This window comes from Ochotona princeps, chromosome 16, assembly GCF_030435755.1.
Source record: "Ochotona princeps isolate mOchPri1 chromosome 16, mOchPri1.hap1, whole genome shotgun sequence".
Classification (NCBI taxonomy): domain Eukaryota; kingdom Metazoa; phylum Chordata; class Mammalia; order Lagomorpha; family Ochotonidae; genus Ochotona; species Ochotona princeps.
Genome location: NC_080847.1, coordinates 10,427,612 through 10,451,768, shown reverse-complemented (window position 1 = coordinate 10,451,768; position 24,157 = coordinate 10,427,612). Strand labels below are relative to the sequence as shown.

Here is a 24,157-nt window from a genome sequence, read left to right as displayed (position 1 = left end):
TGCAGGGATGTCCAGTAGATGTGGCTTGTTCTTGTTCGATGTAATTTTGATTATTTTTGACTGTCTTTCTCATAAAATTCTTAGGCTCAGCTTATCAAGTTCTACCAAAAATTATGGCATGTGTTGGAGACTTGGGGTTTTAAAATTATTTTTATTCATGTGTATCTGTAGATAAATTTGAGAAAAATCAATCTCTATACTACTGAGTTTTACAACTAATAAATACAGACTTAACTAGTTAAGTCATTTAAATCTTTCTTTTGAAGAATATTTATTTATTTATTATTGGAAAGATGGAATTATTGAGAAGGAAAAACAGAAATCTTTGATTTGCTGAATCACTCCATAAATAGCTACAACAGCTGGAGTTGGGCCAGTCTCCAGCCAGGAGTCAGGAGCCTCCTCTTGGTCATGGTGTGGATTCAGGGCCCTGCAGACTTGAGCCATCATTCATTGCTTTGCCAGGCACATTATGCAGGGGCTGGGTCAGAAGTGGAGCTGCCGAGACTCAAACAGGCCTCAATATGAGATGCTAGCACTGCAGGTGGAGGTTTAGCTTGCTGTGTTACTACACCCTCCCCACTTTAATCCCTCTTAATATAATTTTACAGATAGTATAGCTCTAGGAATTTGAATTATTTTTATTTTTTAATTTATCTGTTTTAGAATCAGAGATAGACAAAGCTCTTATCCACTGGTCTGCTCCCATCCATTGGTCCACGCAGATGCCTTCAGTGACTTTTATGTTGGTTTTCTAAATGCCTTTAAAGGTGGTTAAATTTTTTTCCCCCAAAGCTTTTGCTTGGTGCTTATATAGGTGATTCCTACTACCACTACTACTTGCTGCGACAGGAAAAGGAGGTTTTTTTTTTTTTATTTTAGAAGAGTATCTTATTATCCTTAATAGAGATGTAGGCTGTATATGGATATTTTTCATGCTGTTATTAGAAATTGATGTCAGCATACCCTGTGAAAGCAACACACTTTTTCCTTACCAAAGTGGTAACTAAAAGGGAAAAAAATGACTTTGCTGTGTGGCACACAGCTCAAGTATGATATAATGATGTATAACTGATCTTTGCCACTACATTCTGTCATGATAGTCATCCATGAATTAAAATCCCTACATTTCCGGGCCTGGTGGCATGGCCTAGCAGCTAAAGTCCTTGCCTTGAAGGCTCCGGGATCCCATATGATTGCCGGTTCTAATCCTGGCAGCTCCCTGCTGCCGTTGCACTTGGGGAGTGAATCATCAGACGGAAGATCTTCCTCTCTGTCTCTCCTCCTCTCTGTATATCTGACTTTGTAATAAAAATAAGTAAGTCTTTAAAAAAAATCACTACATTTGACACTTTAATAAAATGTAGACATGCAACCTTGAACCAGATAGTTGGTAATGAGCATTTTTTTTTTCTCCCCAAGTGGCTGCAACCCTGCTAATGAGGATTTTTAAAGAAGCTACCTTATTTGTTATTCAAATCCTGCACATAGGGTGGGTTCAGGTACAACTCCTGGCTCCTCACTTCATTCTGGCCCAGCCCGTGCTGCCCTGGGTATTGGGGGAGTGAACAAGCAGATGGGAGAGCTCTTTCATGTCTCCTTCTGTCTCTGTAAGTCTGTTCTTCAAGTGAATTTTTTTTGAATAAGGAGTGTATTAGTTTATTTAGTTAAGACACAGGGATGGCCCACAGAATTTAAAAACAGGCCTGTGTACCCTGGGTGTCCCCCAGATTTAGAACTATTTCAGTGCCTACCTTGACTCACTCATATTCATCTTTCTTCCCACATTCTGTCCGTCCACATGTCCATAATTCTACTCACATTATTATCTGCTTGGTTTTGGTTCTTCACTTAGTAAAAAAGCTGACACTAATAGCTTTAAGTCCATTTCCAGGGAATGAGTCCAAAAAACCAATTCTTTCCCAACATTCAGCTCTCAGTCAAGGGAAAATTTTTGGTTCTCGTTATTTGGATCATGTGCTCACCCCTGAGATCAATCAAAGCAGATGAGAATAGCATAATTGATCACATAGACCTATATCTTTGTACATGGCAGGAAAAATCATACTCGGTAGTCAAAAGAAAAGCACTCAGAAGAGTAGCTTTTGAGAAAAAGGAAGGGAAATGTTTAAAAGCTCTTGGGCTATTTCTTTTTTATTTCTCTTTTTTAAGATCTAGTTATTTTTGTTGGAAAGTCAGATATACAGAGAAGAGGAGAGACAGAGAGAAAGATCTTCCATCCAATGATTCATTCTCTAAGTGACTGCAATGGCCGGAGCTGAGCTGCTCTGAAGCCAGAAGCCAGGAACTTCTTCCAGGTCTCCCACGCGGGTGCATGGTCCCAAAGCTTTGGGCCGCCCTTTACTGCTTTCCCAGGCCACAAGCAGGGAGCTGGATGGGAAGCAGGGCTGGGCTACTGCGCCGGGCCCTCTAGGACTGTTTCTGATTGAGAACACTGTCTTGAGTCCCAGCAAGATAAATAGATTTGAGAAAAATATCCACTAAACTTATTTCAGGCATGTAAAAAGATATTTCCCCTAAATTCTCTCTTGGATAGAAAATTTTGTGCATTAGAATTGATACAGTACAAAGCCAACAGGACAATTGATTTAGAAATCACTGCAACTTTTAGGGATAGAAATGAACATATCCAGGAGTTCCTTTGCTTAGATTGTTTTTTTCCACAAGAGGGTACAAAAAATGTTAGAGTGTGGGTTCCTTATGTACATATGTATGCATGTATTACTAGCTGGTAGAAGGGGTCATGATACCCATTCTGAGTGTTGATATGTAAGACCTCATTGATTTGGTGGTTGGGTCCAGAGTAAAACATTTTTAGTTAAAAGTAGTGATTTCAATATCTCTTTGTGAAAGTAATGAATTCCTGGCATGCCTGAGAAACTTACAGAATAGATTACCTTGAGTGGTGCGTGTGTGTCCTGAAGCAAATCCTCCAGCTGAGCATTGATCACGTGTAATAGCTGTGGAAGCCGAAGGCTTGCTCACTCTGTATTTCTGAAAGCTTACCACCTTTTCAGGCTCTAATAGTGACAGAATCAATGGCATATAAAATACAAGTTACTCTGTTTTAGGAAGGTAAACAATGCTTTAAAATTGCTTGCCTGCCATGTTGAAATTAGCATATTTGACAAATTGAGCAAGAGCATCAAAGATTGTGTTTGCAAGTTATGGTCTGGATAACAATTCCAGCCATTCATGCTATGGTAAAACATTGTGAATTATAAATGGATAATTATTATTCATGAAGAATTCTGTTTTTAAAGAGATAGCAGTTGGAAAGGTGAGATTGGCAGCAATTCTGAACTGATGAACTATCAAAACTACATGAGCAGGACCCTCGGAACATGCCCACATCAGGGACCAGGGATGGGTGGGAGGTTGGGTGGGGCTTTTCCCTTTATCTCTCCGCTTATCCTGGATACAGAAAGAAAGAATAATATTAATGTGGAAACAATGGTCTTACCCACTTTCCTGTAGCCCTAGACCCTTTGTGCCCTGATCAACTATGTAAAAAAAAAAAGACAGCAGTCATAGCATATATCTCAGATGACATTTGGATGTCTCAAGGAAATGAATTACTTCTGATCACTTAAAAAACTCTGCACCTAAGGGTTCAAGTATGGCCATCAGAAATGTTTCTTGGCACTGTTTTGGTCTATGCGGCTTCATTCTCAGACACCGTCTTTTCTCATGGGGACAAGGTGGTTCCCAGCAGTGCCAGGCTTAGTGGCCAGTACTCAGCCACGCAAGGGCAGGCATGCCTCATTTGCAGCAGCTCCTGTCTGACCAGAGTGCAGTCTCACTGGCCTTGACTGATTTGACCTGTGTTAGGGGGTGGTAAGGAGGTGTAATTTTGGGATAGACCACTCCTGGATTGGAGGAAAGGAAACTTCCTTTAAGGAGAGTCAGGGTATTGTTCCCTGAAAAAAAGGAGAATGAAGAGAGGCTAGTAAACAGTAAAAAACAAAAACAAAAACCAAACCTACCAGATTATTCTTAACAATCTTTCCTAAGGAAAGTATTATGCATAACTGGTTCAGTGATTCAGCATAAGCTTGTGGACTTCTAGTCACTAGGCCAGGCATGTATCCTGGAGGTGAAGAAGACAGTGAGATCCCTGCTGTCCTGGGACTTACTTGCCAGTGAGAAAGGCAAATATAAAAGTCCAGTTGCACAATTAATTTATGAAATATATTATGAAATATGTCAAAATGCATTGCCATGAAGTAGGGGGAAATCCCTATACCTACAAAAACGTACCATGGATAATGATGACAACAACAACAACAACACACACACACACACACACACACACACACACACGGAAATCATGCAGCAGGGGACTTCAGGAATCTCAATGAACTTCTCTAGATTAAGACATATTTCAGCTGGGACCTGGAGGATTGGTCTTAAGTTACTATGGGGAAGGAGGTAGGATAGAAGAAAAAGAATTCTGAGCATTTAACCCTTGAATGTGGTCACAGTTTGATCGATAGGGAGGCCTTGGAGGGTGAAACTGGGTGTTCTGCCATGTTGTCTGAGGGTGCCCGTGACAGTGACTGCTAATCCTGAGCTGTGCATGAGTTAAGATTCCTGAAGAAGTCTTAAACTAAAGAGAGTTCTGGAGACTCTCAACTTACCTTTTTTTCTAAAAAAAAATAAATCTGTTATTTCATGTCCTTCAGTTGAGAAGGTGATAGAAAATATGCTCTTCCTTGCTTGCTTTTCTTTTCTTTTTTTTTTTACTTTCTTTTCCATCCTTCATTATGGGCTTGTAAGTAGCCATGTGCCAAGTATTCATTTCCACTAGCATTGACAGAGTAATCAAGATGTCAGAACATCAGCTCTCCATGTCTTGGGTTAGGTAGCGCGAATGAACCGAACACATTCATTCCAGAACATGAGGAGTGTTCCAGGTGAGCCATCCAGGTGAGTGTTCCAGGTAGACTTCTACTGGTCTTGGATGCTGTTGTGTTGTGCTTCAGTGTTACCATTTTCATTCAATTAAAAAAATTTCCTTTCTGTTTTAGAAAGTTTATTTTTTTTGACATGAATTAAGATCTACCCATTATATTATATTTACTTGGTAAATGATGGAATTTCTGCTTCTGATAATTGTAGAGTAGGTAATTCAGGCCTAATCTGTACTGAGAGCAACCAGAAAGGTTGCATAAATGATAAATAAACATTTTCATTCAGGCTGGATGATAGTGAAGATTTTTTTTTGGAGATGTCTTTTTACTTATTTGATTATTTGATGGCAGGGTTACAGAGAGGAAGAGAAGAAGAGATCTTTGAACTGCTGGCTCACATTCCAGATTGCTGCAGGAGTCAGGGTTGGGGTGGGTTGAAGCCAAGAGCCAGGAGCATCTTCCAGGTCTCCCATGCAGGTGCAAAGTTCCAAGGTTTTGGGTCGTCCTCCACTGTTTTTGCTTGCCACAAGCAGGGAGCTGGATGGGAAGTGAAGCAGCTGGGACATAAACTAGCACCCATATGGAATGCTGGTGTCTGCAGGTGAAAGATTAACCAGTTGCACCACCATGCTGGCTCCAACATATCATTTCGCTTATACCCATAATACTTAAAGCATACCTACACAAGTAGAAAAAGACAGCCTGATAGAAGGAAGTCATGATACTGTTTCATAAGGCATTTTACAAAAGGGGACACCTGGACTACTGAGTGCCATCAGTAATCAGAGCAATACAAATTAGACTACAAGCTAGCATGAAACATCTACCAAGCAGTTAAAATTAAGATTTCTCATAGCAGATGTTTTCAGAGTTAGGAAGCAACCAGCTCTTTTGTTTACTGCTGGGAGAAGTGTACATGGCTGCAAGCACTTTAAAAATTGTCTTGCATCTTCTAAACAAGTTTTAGTTTTAAGATCTGTATACTGTGAATCAAAGTCGTGGTTTGCTTGGATTGGTGAGATGGAGTGGTTGCACACAGATTCCATGAGTGAGCTTGTTACCTGCAAACAGGCAGCAAGAAGCAACAGAAGTCCAGATTCACTGCAAGCTGGTCCCCTATGGTTCCAGAAAGCTGCTGAGAGCAGATGGAAGCTGATCTGACACACAGCATGAGGACTCTGGAAAGCCGGAGTCACAGGGGCACCGCACTGAAGGACATCCTATTCCCTGGGGGTTGGAGTACTGGAACAGAGTGCAGGCTGTCCTGGCCAGTCTCTTCCTGTCTCAGGACATTACTTCTCAGCACCTTCTTTAATTATCCTTGCAGTCTACAAATGAGAAAAGGAATCCAAGGCCATCCGAAGAACTTCCCTGCTCACAGCCTGTGATCCAGCACTACCTCTCTCCCTCTCTGTGCTCACCTCGTGTTCATAGCATTAGCGTTCATGTTAGCCCTGAGTTGGAAAAGCTGGAAACCACGCAAATGTTCATCCATAGCAGAATGGATAAATCAATTGTAAAATATTCACATAGCATTAAACTGTCCATATATTAAAATGGATAGACTATAGCCATATATAACAGAATAGATACATAGAGAAGAATAACACACAGGCTGTATGATTGTATTCAACCAACCCTTGAAAACCAGGGAAAGCTATAATTTTTAGGTATGCATGCATGCCTAAGTTATGAAAAAGAGACAGGGAAGTGATTACAGAAGTAAGGATAGTGGGTCCCTTAGGGAGAGGGGCCATGGGAGACCTTCTTAACCTGGGCAATTTTTTTTTTAAAGATTTTTTATTTTATTGGAAAGCCGGATATACAGAGAGGAGCAGAGACAGAGAGGAAGATCCCCCACCCGATGCCTCACTCCCCAGGTGAAAGATCTTTCTCCCTGTCTCTCCTTCTCCTTATACATCTGTCTTTCCAATAAAAAAAATAAATGTTTTTTCCTTTTTTCTTGAAAGAACAAGTTTCCAGCACCTCATATTTTTCCTGTGAAGAAGCAGTTGTTTTGTAATTTGAACCTTTGGAAAAATCATTTTTTATTGCACAGATGTCTACAATTTGCTTTTTTTTTTCAACATGGGTCAAACAGGAGGATTGTTTTTAGAATGTGTCCCTTTATCAGATGTGGGAAGTCACACATCCTGCAGAGATGAATTGCTTTCAAGAAATAGTCCAAGGGGAAGAGGGCAGAGACCGTATGTGGAGCCTATAAAATCTAAAATAATCCAGCTTAAAGGAGACGGTAGGCCGAGGAGCACAACAGCTTTAGAGACAGCAGGAAATCAGAGGATGAAACGGGATTATAAAATGGAAATTGATCCTCTTACTCCGTTTGTGCTTAGAAAACTCTCACTGGCAACAAAAGTCATGTCCCATCTACTTGAGTGTTATCCTTACTTTTTTAACTTGGTATTTTCCTGTTAAAGTGGTGTTTTGGGGGTAACTAACATCAGCATCCCCAAAAATAAGAGCCCCTACCTTCACTGATAGCACTTTTAGACTTGAAATACTCATGTGTACTTCTAGCAAGCAAGGCTCGTTCTAGCAAGCAAGGTCCTTCTCTTTAGGTTTTCTTTTATTTTTTTTTTTAACTTTTGTTGTTGACCACATTTTTTGTTAATACCTACTGTGGTTATATGGCAGATACTCTATAAAGTGAAGTAATATACAAACACTGTCTCATTTAAGCTTCAACATAAACATTATGCGGTGATGTAGCAGGTGACTTTCAAGAGGACTCCTAACTATCCTCACTTCATGGTGTTCATATCCTGTTTTTTTCTTTTAATAGGTTATATATTTGACAAGCAAGGGAGAGAGAGAGAGGGAGAGAGAGAGAGAGAGAGAGAGAGAGAACGAGCAAGCTCCTAATAGCTGGTTCATTCTTCAGGTCCTCACAACAGCTGGAACTAGGCCAGTCTAACAGGAGCTGGGGTCTCACTCTAGGTTTCCCATGTGAGTATCAAAGACCTGAGAGCTTGAACCACCCCTGCTGCCTCTTAGGGCATTCATATAGAAGGCAGCTGGAATTAGAAGAGGAGCTGGAACTCAGAGCCAGATACCCTTATATGGGATAGGATGCAGGTACTTCATCAAACACCTCACCTCCTGGTTATTTCCATCTGTATATGGACTTTCCCATATCGAATAAGGATGGTCAGCGGGGCCTAAACTGTTGTGTTCATGATGATGTCAAGAAGCACTTTTGGGTCAGAAAGGTTACTGGAGCTCTCCCCACAGTTTCTTGCATTGTTTGCCTTGGTGGTGGCCAGTGGTTAAGCTCTGGGGACTCTCATGCTGGCCGAGCAGAGGAGCTCGCTGGCCGTGTGGGTGAGCCCTCCTGCAGGTCAGTGCTCTGATCCCAGTCAGGACTTGAGGGCACTGCAGCCCTGCTCACCATCTGTGACAGCAACCTAGGGGGAGATGCCAAGTCAGAATGACCAGGCAGGCCTCTTCTGAGATGGCCAGTCACAGAGCTGGGAGAAAAAGCAGCATCAATGCTGTTGCTAACCGCTGAGTTTGGGGGCACTTTGTTAATGTGGCAGTAACAATCAGAGTTAAGTCACTACTGTGCTTTCCATTGAAGCCCAGTAAGAAAACTAAGGCCCGGGAAGATCAATAGCGAGGGCTGATGGAAACTGGTTCTTCCTCAGGGTTCTGATGTGTTACTGCTGACAGCTCTTTCTGAAGGGCAATTTGAAAAATTAACTTGGGAAAACAATTTTAATCAATATTTATATTTGTTTAGATGTTTTAAGGATAGATAGGCTCCTGAGTTGCATGTATAACTATTAAATACAGAGTTTTGCATTGATACTGTTTGAGGCTTGTTTACAAATCATGCACTTTGCTCACTGGATAAAAAGGACTGACTTATTCTGATATTTAAGTGGGAGCAAACATGCCATTTACTTGCTTGGCTTTTTGTGCACCAAAAGAGGGTCTTGAGAATTAAAAGGCAGAAAAAATACAAGTCAGTATGCTTTTGAGACATTTAGAATAAAAAGGAAAGCAAAGAGAGATGGACAGATTTGGGAGTGTGGTTATGGTTACGGGGGTCATGATGGTTATTAATGTGACATGGATACCTCCCTGCAGCATCTGGAGGCATTCTGTCTTATACACTCTAAATGTGAACTCTCTGAAAAATGTATTTGTTAAATTTGAAAGACAAAAACAGAATTTTAACCCAAATGCCTACAATCACTGGGGCTGGGTCATGGCCCAAGCCAAGAACCCAGAACTCCATCTGCGTCTTCCACATGAATGGCAGGAATCCAGCCACTTGCCTGCCACTTGGAGGCTGTGTCAGCATGGAGCAGAAGTCAGCAGCAGAGCAGGGGCTTGAACCCCAACACTGTAAGATAGGATGCTGGCACTCCATGCAGTGTTCTCACAGCTGCAATAAACGCCCACCTCAGAATATGAACTCTGAGGCTCAGCTATCTTAGGAGTTCATAGAGGTGAACAGAACTCCATACAGAATGTGAATTTTGTGCTTTAGAATTTCTACTCCAAGGCATTTTTGAAAAATAAATAAGTAAATAAAAAAATTCCAAAAATGAAAATTATAAAGGCAAAGCATTCATGGCAAACTCCATCTTACCTGGTTAACCTTCTTAAGAGTTAGCTGAGAATAGGTTTTCCCGTCTTTTCTCATCATTATTTTCTGAAGACAGATTCTGTGTCATAAATAACAATACTTAACCTGGACTTGGTAGGTAGAAACACCAAAGGAGCAGAGCTAGCATTTAAATTATGAAAAGCAAAACAGAAGGGGGAAAGAGTTCCTCTGAGAAGTGTGGCCTGGTGGAAATTCTCTTCTCATAAGTGAAATATAATACTCCAATCTAGACATGTTTACTCCTTCATTGCCAATCACTTATGGTCTGTACAGTCCAGCCTACATTACAGAGGTAGGGACAGGTTGGCAGGTAAATAATTATGTGATGTATTTCATAATAGAGACACATGCATCGGACACAATGATCGACACTTGAGTGCATTAGAGAAAGCCCTGTTTTCTGTATATCCTTGAGGTGGGTCTTGTCCGATGAGTGGATGTTTGCTAAGAAGATGGTAGTAGGGGTGTGAGAAGAAAATATAAGCTTGTTCAAAGATGCAGAAGGCAAGAGAGGCTGAATTAATGAATTAACATATTTATTAGGCAAGTGCAGGTGTCAGGCCCTGTCCAGGTACTGCAAATACAGTGAGAGAAAGCAAGTTCTTGTTTTCAGGGAACATCCTAGTGAGTGAAGGAGAAATGTGGATAGCTGTGAGAGAGGTGTGCATGAGGCTCACTCTTGAGATCCTAGTGAAGGGCTTCTTGGAGAGTCAGGGAGGGTTTCTGAAGGAGGTGCCCTCTGAATTTGGAGGAAAATACAGCAGAGTCCAGAGACAAAGGGAATTTGCTGTGTTGAGATAGGGGGAGATGAGAAAGGCATTCCAGAACCTATGAGAACATAACAGTCTGAACTGCAACTTGAGCACAGAATGCAAGAAGGCAGAGTTCCTGGGCTGAATGTCACACCAAGGAGTTTGAAGAGTATTTTAGACTAAGGGATTGGAGGCAGGAAAGTAACGTGACCGACATTGTCTTCTGGAAATATCGTAGCTGTAGTGTAGATAATGGTAAAGATACAGGGGAAGAGTAAAGAGTAGGGCTGCATTTCTGGTGTCAGGGAGGTCAGTTGAAGACTTGTTGCCATCATCCAAATGAGATATGATGGTGACATTAACAGGAAGGACAGCAGGGGTGGAAAGCAGCAGGTGCATTTGTGAGATGTCAAGGTCATGATGAAGAGTGTCAGCATGAACCAATATGATGGGCTGTTGTTCCTAGTCATACCCTTTGCTACTGGGAACTGGGGAAGATTACTTGCCTTCTCTGGGCCTCCATTTCCTTCTGTGTGCCAGGGGGAGAGTTTCAATACTTCTTTCTAGGGCTGTTATGGGAATTAAACCTATTAGTACATCTAATTCTTGGGACATTATCTGTCACATAGTAAATATTTGACAATATTTAGTTATTGTATGACTGTTGGAGCAGATAGAAGTCTCAGAAGACACCTGGGTTTGGGTTCCAGGGAGCTGCATGACTGATTGACAGAGGACTTGCAGGAGAAAGCAGGCTTGGGAGAGCATGCTGGACTCAGGGAGACCACAGGCAGCATGCGTACAACAACCGTGTAGGCGCTTGTCTGCTCGGAGCCAGAGACGGAGGGGATGTGAGTGCCATAGGTCCTCCAAGGCCACTGCGAGGGAGGACCCGAGACAGCTGCTACGAGGAGAGCTGACAGGGGAAACGGATTAGGTGGGGCTGGTGGGTAGTAGCCTGGTGAAAGCTGAACACTGAGCTTGTCGTGAACTTTCCAGACCATAATATGGTTCTTCTAGCAGTTCTAACGGTCTGAGAGTAAGAGAGAGGAATTGGAGCAGCTACATTGGTCCAATATTTGGGTCCTAGAGGATGGTGAGACATAGGGAATTGACAGGAATGTTCAGAGGCTGTGTGCTGAAATTCCCTGTGAGGTCTGAGCTGGAGAGAAATGAGTAAAGCTGTGAGGCTTGAGATCAATCAACAAGAAGGCCCGGAAGGTTCCAAGCAGGCTAATGCCAGGCATAATGGAAGATGCGGCAGAGAGAGAGGGGGCTGGGAGGTGACAGCTTGTGATCATGTCCTTGCACTAATCCCAGGGTTCCATTGTTAATTTTAGATTTTAAAGGCATGCTTTTTGTAAATTTTTCACTTTCAAAAATCTACTTAGTAGTGAAAGTCCTGTGTGATTCTAACAGCTTGTTTTCATTATTTTTATTTTGATATTGATCACAGTTTGATATATATTTGTCCCTACTTTTTTTCCATGCGTCACTTTTTAAGTATTGTTCCAGAGATGGGACATTGTAATAATATTCTGGAGCTTGCTTTTTGTAAAGTATCTAGGATATAATGATTTTGTGCTATCTATGAGCCTTTGAGAGTGAAATGTTTCAGCTGTGACCAAGGCATCTAAGGAATATTAAGGCCTGTTGGCATTGATTCAGTCCTTCGTTGGATACCAGAGCGGTGTACTGGGATGTTGTGATACTTTTCTCCCGCCAGCCTCCACTTGTGAATATTGACTTTGTTTGCTGGTAGATGGCGCATTGGAAATTCACAAGAATCCATTATATGCAAGGCACTGTACCTTGCAGTCTGTACGCCAAGGAGTTTATAGTCTATTAAGATTAGAATAAGCACACACATAACTGCCAAATAGAAAGTTTTAGGTGCCATAAAAAAGAAAGAAGCAAGGTGCTAGAAAAGTCAAAAGTGGCTGACTAATCACTTCCAGATGATAGGATCAGAGATTGCTTTGGTTAGGAGATGGCACCTCGGAAACAGGGAGGCATCCACGCAGAGCTGGAGGAAGAACAATGACACTGGGATAAGCAACGCGAGCAAATCCTGGGCGCAGCACTGCAGCAGTGTGATCCAAACACCACAGCTCGGGATTGCAGCACAGCCTAAGGGACTGGGTACAGAAGAAAGCACTCAGATGTTTTTAGAAAGTACTTAAAAAGTAAGCGATGGGAATATAGAAGACCTGGGTTATAAGATTTTAGTAAAATTACATCTTGATTTGGTAAAAGGTCAACTTTTTGTTGAGTTAGAATGATTTATTTAAATCATAGGAACCAGTGCAGTGTTGTATCAAGCCAATAAACTGCCTGTGGTGCTGGCATCCTGTGTGGGCGCTGGTTTGAGTACTGGCTGCTCCATTTCTGATCCAGAATCCTGGCAATGGCCTGAGAAAGCGGTGGAGAAGAGCCCAAGACCTTGAGCCCCTACACCTATGTGGGAGACCCAGAAGAAGTTCTTGGCCCCCAAATTTGAATTGATTAAGCTCTGGCTGTTGTAGATATTTGGGGAGTGAACCAGTGAATGAAGACTCTGCCTGCCTTCCTCCCTTGCTTCCTCCCTCCCTCCTTCCCACCCCCTCTTACTCCTTTTTAATCCTTCCTGTCTCTTTCTCTCTCCCTCCTATTCTCCCTTGCTCCGATTCTTCCTAATTCCCTTCCCCCCACATCCTACAACTCTTTCAAGTAAAATAAAGAAATTAAAAAGCAGATCATAGCCTGCAGGGGCTGGTGCTATGACATAACACAGGCTAAGCCTCCACATGAAGCACCAGCATCCCGTATGGACACCAGTTTTGTTTCTCAGCTGCTCAAGCACACTTCCCATCCAGCTCCCTGCTTGGCCTGGGAAAGCGGCAGAGGATGGCTCAAGTCCTTGGACCCCTGCCTGCATGTGGAAGACCCAGAAAAGGCTCATGTGTCTCACATGAATAGCAGGGGCCTGAACACTTGGGCCATCTTCAACTGCTTTTCCCAAACCGTTAACCTGTAGCCAAATCAGAAGTGGAGAGCATCTAGGACACAAACTGGAGCCCATATGGGGTACTGGGGTCACAGGCAGTGGCTCTACTTGATCCTCCACAACACAAGCCCCTGAACATACTTTTATATGTTGTTTTTATTCCTGTCTGTGTATCCTCTCTGGTGAAATGCCTTTTCACATCTTTTATTCATTTCTTAATTGGATTGTATATTTGGCAGAATAATGTCTCCCAAACATGGATACCCTTCATGAGATATCCATATCCTAATTCCAGGAACCTGCAATTGGGTTAATTATGTGAGACAGGAGAATTAAAGCTGCAGATGGAGTTGGCACTGCTCGTCAGGCAACTGTAAGGAAGGGATATTACACTGGATTATCTGAAAGAATCCAGTATTATAACGAGGGTTCTTCAGACTATGAAGGCGTAGGCCAAGGCAGAGGAAGTCAAAGAATGACCTGCCGGTGGAGGCTGTGCAGACGGAGGGAGGAGACCACAGAGGAACAGAGCCAGCCTGCAGGAGCCCAATAGTAGCAGGGAGCAAGCTGTCACTGAGAGCCCCCAGGAAGGGCGCCATCCAGCTGCAGCCTTGATTTAAGGTCAGACTTCTGACCTCTAGAAGTTGTCCTTCATCAGATGTGTGGTTTCCAAGTATTATTTCCCTCAGTCGCTGCTCTTTCCATCTTTTAAAGAGGATTCTGTGAAGTGCAGAAGGTTTGAATTTTGGCAAATTCCCCTTTGTCAAATGTTTCCCTTTGTAGATGATGATTTTGGGGCCACGTCTGTAGCAAGCCCTAGGTCTGGAAAATGTTCTCCTATTTTTCTTTCTAAAAATGTTACAGTTCTATATTCGTATCTGTGATCCATTTTAAGTGAATTATTGTACAGGGTATGCGATTTGGATTGGTGTTTAATTTTTACTTACAGATATAGCCAGTTGTCCTAGCACCATCTGATTATTTTTTCATTGAATGGGTTTTTGCATCTTTGTTTAAAAACAAGTTGGACATATTTGTGTGAATATGCTTATCAATAATCTTGTATTCTATTGATATTCATCTTTCTACCAATAAAATAGTCTTGATTCTTCTTACTTACTTATTCTTCTTAAAGATTGTATTTAGCCATTCTAGGGCTGATGTCTTTCCAGATAAACTTTAAAATAAGCTTGTCTTTGTCTAAAAAATCCCCACGTTTTGTTGGTATTTCATTGAAATGGTAGTAAACTTGTGTATCAATTTGAGAATTAGCATCTTGACTGTGATCAGACTTGCAGTTGATCAGTATAAATCACTATTTATTCTGATGTTGATTGACATCTTCTAGCAACATTTTGATATTTTTAGCATACAAACTATGTTACTGTTTGGCTTATGCCTCTTTGTGGGGGCAGTAAAATTATAAGTGATACTGTATTTTAAATTAGGGTTCTGTACTTTCATTGCCACTAGATTGAAATACACATGGTTTTGTATGCATATTCTGAAACCTTGCTGAACTCACTTATTATTTCTGAGAAGTCTATTGAAGATTTGGAGGAGTAATATATTTGTAGGCATTCATACAATATATGAATGGGACATTTTCATACTTCCCTGTGTTATTTTCTCGGTTGGCCTTACAGCAGTGAGTAGAACATCTAGTGCTGTGATGGAGAGCCATGGTGAGTGTGGACAACCTTGCCTTGTTTCCCATTTTAAGGGGGAAAGTACTTAGTTGTTTAACATTTAACCTGATATTAGCTATGTGTTTCTCTGTACTTCCTTTATTCTGTTTCTCTCTATTCCTAGTCTACTAGAAGTAAACATTTTAAAAATTCAGTTATTTCATACACATATCTCTGTCTCTGTCATCTCTCTATATGTGTGTGTGTGAATGTGAATGGCTAGTCTGCAGCCAGGAGCTTGGTACATAAACAGGGAGCTGGATCAGAAGTACGCGGCCCCAATGCGTACCAGTTCCCACAGGAGGTGCTGGCATTGCAGGGCACTGGCTTTACTTGCTGCAGCACAATGCCAGCCTCCTTGTACTTGTAGACAGTTCTGATGTTTGTATGTCATATCAGTGGTGGCATCTACTGGTGAGCCTTTCTCAGTAAAGATGATATTTCCTGGTTTTTGAAGTGATTTTTCTGTTGAAACTTGGGCATTTGCAGGATTATGTTGTGAGATTCAGAACCTTGCTAGGGTCATTTACCATAGAAGCCTTACTCAAGCATCACTTTAGTGGCCAAGGGTTGTGCTGCCCCATTACTGCCAAATGGAGATAGAAGTCTGTTTCTTCCACTCAACATCTGTTGTTGGCATGTAGGAATGCAAGGACGTCTTGTTACTGCCAGGCAGGTATGTGAATTTTGCTTCCCGCCAGGCTTTTTGCAGCTCCCACCCTAGCTAAGAGGGCCAGTGTGCCTGTTCACATGGCCTCTATTGACAGTGCAGTGGGGCAGAGTGGGGTTCTTGTTACTGCTGAATGATGATCAGCAGCCTGATTCTGCTGGCAGTGAGCCAGGCAGAAGTAGCTGTTGAGGCTCATCACACAGTCTCCATGAACACAGTAGGGTTTGTTTGGAGACTCATTCCTCCGATAGCTGCCTAACCAAGGTGCAAGCCAGGCCTTTGCAGATACCCTGTAGGCAGAAGTGTGGGCACAGTGCTGGAGCCTGAAGAGGGCTAACATCTAGATTCCAAGGTCGGCCTTTGTTGTCAGGATTTGTGGTCTAACATTTTTCCTCTGGGCTGCACCTTGAATACAGTGGTTTTATCTGAATCAGTTTTCTGCATTTCTGAGCTGCGCTTCTGGTTTGGGGTTAGAGAGAACATGGTTTGCTTGTGATTTCTTTTGGTTGTGGCTGTTTCCAGATTGTTGACTTGTCCAAAATCTAGTATGGATTATGAGAGAACGCTTCACCCTGTTCCCTGGGTCTGAGGGTCCTCAACTTCATTAATATCTGAGTATTGTGTGTATTATATGATGATGATTCATTTTTTGAATCATGATTCAAACAAGGTGCACCTTTGCATTCGTTCAGTATAAAACTTTTTGCTCTCAGTTTTTGTCACTATTATTTTTCATTATACAGTTTTGTAGGTATAAGGCTTTCCTCCTTACCTCACTCTCCTCCCTCCCCATTCTCCTGATATAAAAGTCTTTTAATTTACAATCATCCACCCTTCAATGTATTAGTTGAATAAACTAGGTTATTTTCTTATAACATTTCCTATACTTCTGCATATTGATAAATTGTTTCTTAAGGAATGTTTCTCCAGTCTGTTAATCTCTCTGTCATCTTGTTGGTGGATCTAGGGGCTTAGTTAAGTTTAATTTTAGAGTTTTCCTAATAGTTCCATATAGGTGGTGCCATGCACTGACTCCCGGTACACCTCAGGTGTCAGATGAAGGTCCGTTTCTCAGTCGTTTAGTGCTCAGGTTGATTTAGAGGGCTCAGGTGGTGTTAGTGTGACTGAGCCATTATAAAGTTCTCCACCAACATTCTGCCTAATTAATTCAGCGTTGATGATCCTTCGTTTCCTTAGGAGCTGCAAAATGGTGATTGTTTTTCTCTAAATTTATTAGCAAGGACTTCTTCTATGAAGAATAATTTTCCTTCATTAACTTGTTAATAGGCCTACAATGTAATTTTTTTTTACCAAAAATTGCAGGATATATGATTGATTATTTCCTTTTGTTATTTACAAGACCGTTTCTTGTCCTGGCAAATTCTGAAGGTGAGTGAAGATATTTTTTTATCATGATTTGAACTCAGCTTTCAGCCACTCATCCGCTGTAGAGATTCTCATTCGATGCCCAGATTGTCCCATTTTTTGTAAAATCTGAGCTCCTTCAGGTGGTTCTGGGTTCTCGAGCTTTTGGTAACTTCCATATTTCATGGCACGGGACAGTGTCTCAGGTTGCTTTACCCGGTCGGTCCTCAGCCTCACATGGCCCATTCCCTGGGGGCGGATGTTCCTCTTAGTGTGGAGTCTGGAGAATGCAGTGTAGCGCCCAGGGCTGTCGTTAGCGTTGGTCTTCCACTGCTCCCGGGCTGTCTTTTCAGTGAGCAGATGATTTAAATAGAGAATATCACCTTTGACGCACACACCTATTTTCAGTTTAAAATGATAACAATTCATAGTGTAAAAACATTTTTGGTTTTATACTTTTAAAATGCTGAGCTACTTAATTCCTAATAGTATTGATATGACTTATTTGTTTAAAATAGTATTACTAATACTATGACCTAAGACCATTCAATAAGTGGTGAGATTTCCCTGCAGTTCTAAAGAGTTTAATAGTGTGTAACTTGGAGGAAATACAGCCAAAGTACAATTTTGAAGTCATTTAAAAGAGTATTTTTTCTTTGTAGTTTAAAGCCAATTTCAAACATAACAAGGTTAGTTTATTTCAGTTTGTTTCCAATTTTTTAAAAGATGTATTTGTTTGAAAGTCAGAGTTTCAGAGAGAGAGAGAGGGAGAGACAGGAAGATCTTCCATTCATTGGCTCACACTCAAATGGCCACAACGACCAGGGATGTGCCAGGATGAAGCCTTGAGCTTGTTGCAGGTCTCCCATGCAGGTGCAGGGGCCCAAATACACACATCATCTTTCAGTGCTTTTCCCAGGCCTTTAGCAGGGAGCTGGATCAGAAGTGGAGCAGCCAGGACTCAAACTGGTGCTCTCTCTGGAATGCCAGTGTTGCAGGTGGAGGCGCTGTCCTTCACACCACCATGCCAGCTCCTCATTCTAATGCTTTTGTGAAACGGTGTGCTGCCTCTTTGTTCTTTTTGTGTTTTGATACAGAAAGCATCTCTGGTTGAGAAGTCATCAGCAGATGGGTACCGAGAGCCCTTCCACTCCTGTCCCCTGTGCCCTGATTTCTCTTTCCTTCTGTAGATCTCCACTCTTACTGGCTGTGTCATGGTTCGTATTTTATCTAGTGTATTATCCAGGTAGATTTCTAGAATAGAAGTAAGTGGATCTAGAGAGCATTTGTAATTTACATAAAGTTTTAGCTTGTTTTGTTCATTAATAGACGGTTTTTAAATTTCCAAGGAAAAAGAGCTTCCTGGATTTTGGTTTACTTTTTAATTTCTGATTTTATTGTATTGTGATATAGGTATTGTTTGTGATATTTCTAGGTTGTTGAACCTGATTTCTTTGTTTCTTAATATAGCAAATTTGTTGCTATCATATTTTCTTTGAAAGAGGCATTTTACCCATTATTAGCAAGTAATCTTTGATATTTGTCTCTAGGCCTATTTAATGCTTTACTCTGATCTGTGTCCTCCCAGCATATCTTGTATGAGAGTACAGTAATAGGAGGTTGAAGATCTGTTATTTGTGGATTCATAGCTGCTTTTACTTCTTGTAGTCTGACTCAAACAGATGGCTTCTGAGCTATTTGACACATGTAAATCCATAACTTTTATGTTTTCATTTTTACTAACAGCTATAAAATATCCTCCTTTATATTGTGTAATGTTTATTTTAAAATTCTCACTTTAAATTTGAATCACAGTCCTGCTTTTTAATTGCTTCTGTTATTGTCAGCACTCGAAGTGGACCATTCCCACCAAAATTTGATTTGAATGTCAAGGTTGATGATGCTATATGCACCTAGAAGATACAAAAAAAAAATAGTTTTTACTCACATAATGGGCTTTCTGGGAGAGTAAGGCATGCCCCCAAGTGTGTTCCTAGGGGGCATTATTGGGGACCGTTCCAAACTGGCTGCAGTTCCCACTGGTGTACATGAGGGCCGAGTGTGTAGTGCACTGGCTTGGTCTAGGCTGCAGAGTCCATTTGCACAACAGATGGAGCTGGAGAAAAAACTGACCCAGCAATTATAATTACTATTGTATGCATGGGTTGATGTAGGTAACTGACTGAGCCAGGCCCTTTACTGGCAAGCACACACAAGAGTCAGTCAGGTTTGGGATCACAGACAAGGTTCCTGTGTGGATCCCCCATCTAATTGGGCCACTAGACTCAGAACTCCAACCGTGAAAACTGCAGGATTGGTGGACTGACCATGGAGTACGTGGGTCAGAACTGGGCCCCCTCAGTGGACAAAACGGAGCAGACACACATGGAGGATATGCCAGCCCACTTGGGTCTGCAGAGGACATCTGGTACCATAGCAGAGGTAGGAGGGCAGAACAAATTGGACAACCACAGCAGCCAAGTGATGATAGCAAACATCTGGGCGAATGGAGCCTCTAAGGTGGACTATGTCAGCCAGTCGGCCTTAGAAGGATCGGCAAGCTTTGGATGGGTGAGATCGACAGCACCTCAGAACCATTGACTCACAGAAGGCAGCCATTGTGTATAGTTACTTCGGATGTACTCAATGGCCAGTGAGAAGCATGTTTTGTCTTGAAGCTCTAAAACATTTCCAGAATTTTATCTTGCCAATCTCAAGCTGTGTTTTTGGTCTCTACCCAGCTGTGTAAGTCTGAAGCCTTTTTTATTCTGTTTGAAGGACTGATTGTCATGACAGAGAACTTTGAAATAGGCATTAACATTAGTAGTCTAATTATTATATTTATTAGGCAGTGTTTGTGTGTGTCACTGGGAAGGTTTACATGGTAAAATGCAGGAGCAGCTGTGTTTCCATCTCTTATTTTAGTGTAGTGTCCTTTATTCTTCTGGTGGTGAGTTCTAAAATTTGGGGTAAGAATGAATTAGACTAACTGACAAATAGAAACATCTGCTTTTGATATTTGTTCTAAACATTTGATCTGTTTTTCGAAGATCAGTATTTTCTAAACCTTTGCATATTTGGAAAATCTTGAACATAAAAAAAATGACCTGTATTCAGACTTAACTGTATTTGTTTTAAAACATCTTTTTTCTCTCCCCACTCTTAGATGATTGAAGAAAATAACTAAAAATGGCAAGTAAAAGACTGGAAGAGTCCATGGGGGCAGTTCAGATGGGGTTAGTGAAAATGTTCAAAGGATTCAAGAGCAAAGTTTTGCCACCCCTGAATCCAAAGGTTGTAACGGAAGAAGAAGTGAACCAAATGGTAATGTATCTGGGCATTTCTGTGTGGAATATTTTGTGCAGCCTCTTAGGTGGTTGATAGTTGCTATTTGGCATTCTCAAGCTACTCACCAGAATCACTGACTGATTAATATCAATTTACTTTAGAATGATAGCTTGCTGCAGAGCAGAGGCACTTTTTAAAGCTTGAGAAATTTTGGAATCGCATACATGTGTCCAAGTGGAGGCTTGAATTACTTACATCAGTCAGAGGAAATAAGAACCCATGTCTCAGGCTCTTTCCTGTGGCTGTGATAGAATTCAGGAGCCTGGGTGATGATTTGTTTGGCTCACCAGATCGGGTGGCTGCATGTCATGAAAGCCTTGTGCTGCGTCCTGGCATGGTAGAATAAAGGGAGAGGGAAAGCAGGTGGGTGTATGTGGGATAGAAAAAATGGGGAGTGGGCAGAAGTCCCTCAAAACCAACCCAGTCCCTCCAAGAAAAGAACAATTAATGTGTAAGGGCTCTGTCCCTGTGACTCAAACTCTTTAGATTAGACCCCACCTCCCATCCTTGCTATCCAGAAGAATTAAGGCTACAATACATGGACTTGGACAGACACACTCAAACCATAGTGCCAGGCAAACTGTTGCATGCAACCATGTGGAATTGTTTGTGTAGTTAAAAAACAGAGATGTGAATTTCATAGCAATCAACCTAATGCTTTACTGCTCGTTGGTTGGCAAAAGTTATTTTTGTTTATATATTTATAAAAGGTAGAACATTAAAATTGCTTAAGGATATCTAGGAAAATGACACAATCATCTGTCCTACAAAATGAAATTTTAAGAGCAGGCATTGTGACACTACAGGTTAAACTATCCACTGGGACACCTGTCTTTCATATTCGAGTGCTGGTTTGAGTTCTGGTTCTTCTGCTTCCAGTTCATCTCTCTGTTAATGTTTCCTTGTGGGGCAGCACAGGTCATTCGAGTTTCTGGGGGCCATGCCTCTCATCTAGAAGATGGAGTTTCAGGCCCTGGACCTCTGTCTGGTCAACCCTGGCTACTACATGTATCTGGAGGAGTGACCAGCACATAGAAGATCTTTCTCTCTTTCTGTGTGTGTGTGTATCTTTGAAGTAGATGACTAAAGATTTAAAATCTTTATGTAATTTGTTATTTGTTGATCGCTGAATTATTAGCTATGTGCATTAGAAAATGTTAACAAAAATTTATAGTGTTTGGGATAGCATTCACCATATTTTAAACATTATTTTCAAGTTGCAACCTACTTAGCAAAATAAAATCAGTCAATCTGTTTTCTTTTGTGGTTAGTACATATTTATAGAAATTCCTGCCCTTTTGCTTCAGACATTTTAATCATTTAAGTCACAATATAGCTGATACTTCTTACACTTTGTTACTTGCATCTGTGTTCCAAAGAGAATTTAAACATCAGTTGAAGACTGTATTCAAAATATGCCTCCATTTGCATGGATTTAATCATAGAAATCAAATTTGTAGGAAAATAAGCATACTTGAAGAGTGTTGATTTTAAGACAAAATAAATTAGGACCCGGTGGCGTGGCCTAGCGGCTAAAGTCCTAGCCTTGAACGTGCCAGGATGGCAAATGGGCGCTGGTTCAAATCCTGGTGGCCTAGCTTCCATACAGCTCCTTGCTTGTGGCCTGGGAAAGCAATTGAGGGCTGCCCAGACCCTTGGGACCCTGCACCCATGTGGGAGACCTGGAGGAAGTTCTTGGCTCCTGGCTTGGGATCAGCTCAGTTCTGGCTGTTGCAGTCACTTGGGGAGTGAATCATTGGATGGAAGATCCTCTTCTCTGTCTCTCCTCCTCTCTGCATATCTGACTTTGCAATAGAAATAAATAAGTCTTTAAAAAAGACGAAATAAATTAGTTAAATGTTGTACCCCCTGAATGTTTTTTAATTAATTATTTTTTTTATTTATTATTGACCCACTGCCCAAGCGGCTGCAGTGTCTGGAGTTGTGCCAATCTGAAGCCAGGAGCCAGAAGCCTCTTCCAGGTCTATCACATGGGTACAGGCTTTGGGCCACCCTCCTGCTTTTCCAGGCCACAAACAGGGAGCTGGATGTGAAGTGGGGCCTCCAGAATTAGAACCAGTGCCCATATGGGATCCCGGAATGTGTAAGGCGAGGACTTTGGCTGCTAGGCTATCACGGTGCCCCCAACCCCCCGAATGTTTTTTGAAGTCTTGACATATACTTAAGTATGTTACTGCTAGTGACCACCTTGTTTATGAAGTAGGGTTTGGAATCATATGAAAACTCTAGAACAACATTGACTCATTAACAGTGATTTGTTCTGGCTAACTGAACTGATCTCTCTTTGGGTTAGTTTTATTTAAATGATAAATTATACTTCTTTATATAGCATCGGTAAGTGTTAAAGTGTTTTGTGTTCTCGCTTGGACTGCTGGCTCTGATTAAGTTATAACTCTTTCAGAGGAAGGTCTGAATATGCTTTTGTTATTTCTGCAAAGCTTACTTTCGTTTCTAAGTATGCAATACCCTTTCCGAGATTCTTTATATTTTGTAGGATTTGTCTGTAACGTGATGGCTAGGTACTGAAAAGCTTTGCATGTTTTGATTCTATGAGAGAAACAGAAATAGGAGTATTTCAAACTCCTTAGCTCTGAAGCCCGTAAGTGATTTTGCAAACTTCGAATTTTATGCTCAGATGCCCCCTTTGAGTGTGAATGCTAAACTGTTTGGACATGTTCCTTTATAATTTCTTGACTGTTTTTTCTCTAGAGTTCCTTTGTATGATTCCTTTGGAATTGTAAGCAAACAGCAACCACATGTCATTTTAAATTACTATGCAAAGACCTCAAAAGTGCATGGGTCCTTCTCCTGTATAATTTAGTTATTTTAAATATTTTATAAGGGAAATTAGTGGCATGCCAGAATTATCCTGAAAGCTGAGAACACAAATTATTCATTGCTGTCACTTGCAAGCACTTTTTCAATGTAACCACTTATAAACCTCTGACTCTTATTTTAAATTCCAGCTGACACCCTCAGAGTACTTAAAGGAAATGTCCCTCACCACGGAGCAGAGGTTGGCCAATACACATACGATCTGTCGACCACAGATCATCGAACTCTTAGATATGGGAGAAACAACACATCAAAAGGTAGCTGCTTGCCATTATACTTCTGTGGATACCCCGAAAGTTACAAAAGTAAATAGAAGTTGTTGTTTCTAGACTAGTGAATCCTCCCGGTTTGTTTTATACCCTACTATGATACCTCTGTTGGTGTTGATACCTATGATTTGATATGGTGGTAATTATTGTAAGTGTAAACCTCAGTCAAGATAGCTTGTATATAGTCCTCAGCTACTCCTGGACAGTATTTGACCCTGTTATTTACAGGTTAGGAGTAAATTTAGGAATTGTATTAGCCAAACTGAGGAAGTTATTCTCTTGGCATATGTAACAAGCAGGTCCTCCTTACTTGAGCTGGAAAAAAAGGAAACATTACTTTTTTATCATTAGGTATTTACTCTCTATTCTTGCTGATTTCTAATCTTCTCCGAGGATTCCCCACTGTCCTGAATTTTTACCAGTTATACACAGAAGACAAATGAGTGTTTGAGGCCCTTTTGCTTTTGCTGCTACCCCGTTACCTGTCCTATTTAGGACCTGTACAGACTTGGCTGTTCTGAGCATTGCCAGCCTTAGGGAGTGTTTCTTCTCTGGACTGCGCCCACCTGCCAAAGTTGGGTGGAATGAACAAAGCCTTTCCCAAAGCTGATGCATTCTAATCAATGCTTATGTCATCTTTTCTGGAAGCATAA

At 41.3% G+C, this 24,157-nt stretch overlaps 1 protein-coding gene across 2 annotated transcripts in view; it reads left to right on the top strand.

Moving 5' to 3' along the window:
• HYDIN (HYDIN axonemal central pair apparatus protein) overlaps positions 1 to 24,157 on the top strand; it is a 312,592-nt gene that overhangs the window by 34,961 nt on the left and 253,474 nt on the right. For both annotated transcript variants that reach the window (XM_058674096.1, XM_058674095.1), the window contains exons 2-3: positions 20,198 to 20,355; positions 23,367 to 23,492. In XM_058674096.1, the coding sequence (XP_058530079.1) occupies positions 20,221 to 20,355; positions 23,367 to 23,492 (261 nt within the window). In that variant the 5' untranslated portion in view covers positions 20,198 to 20,220. The remainder of the gene's footprint in view (positions 1 to 20,197; positions 20,356 to 23,366; positions 23,493 to 24,157) is intronic.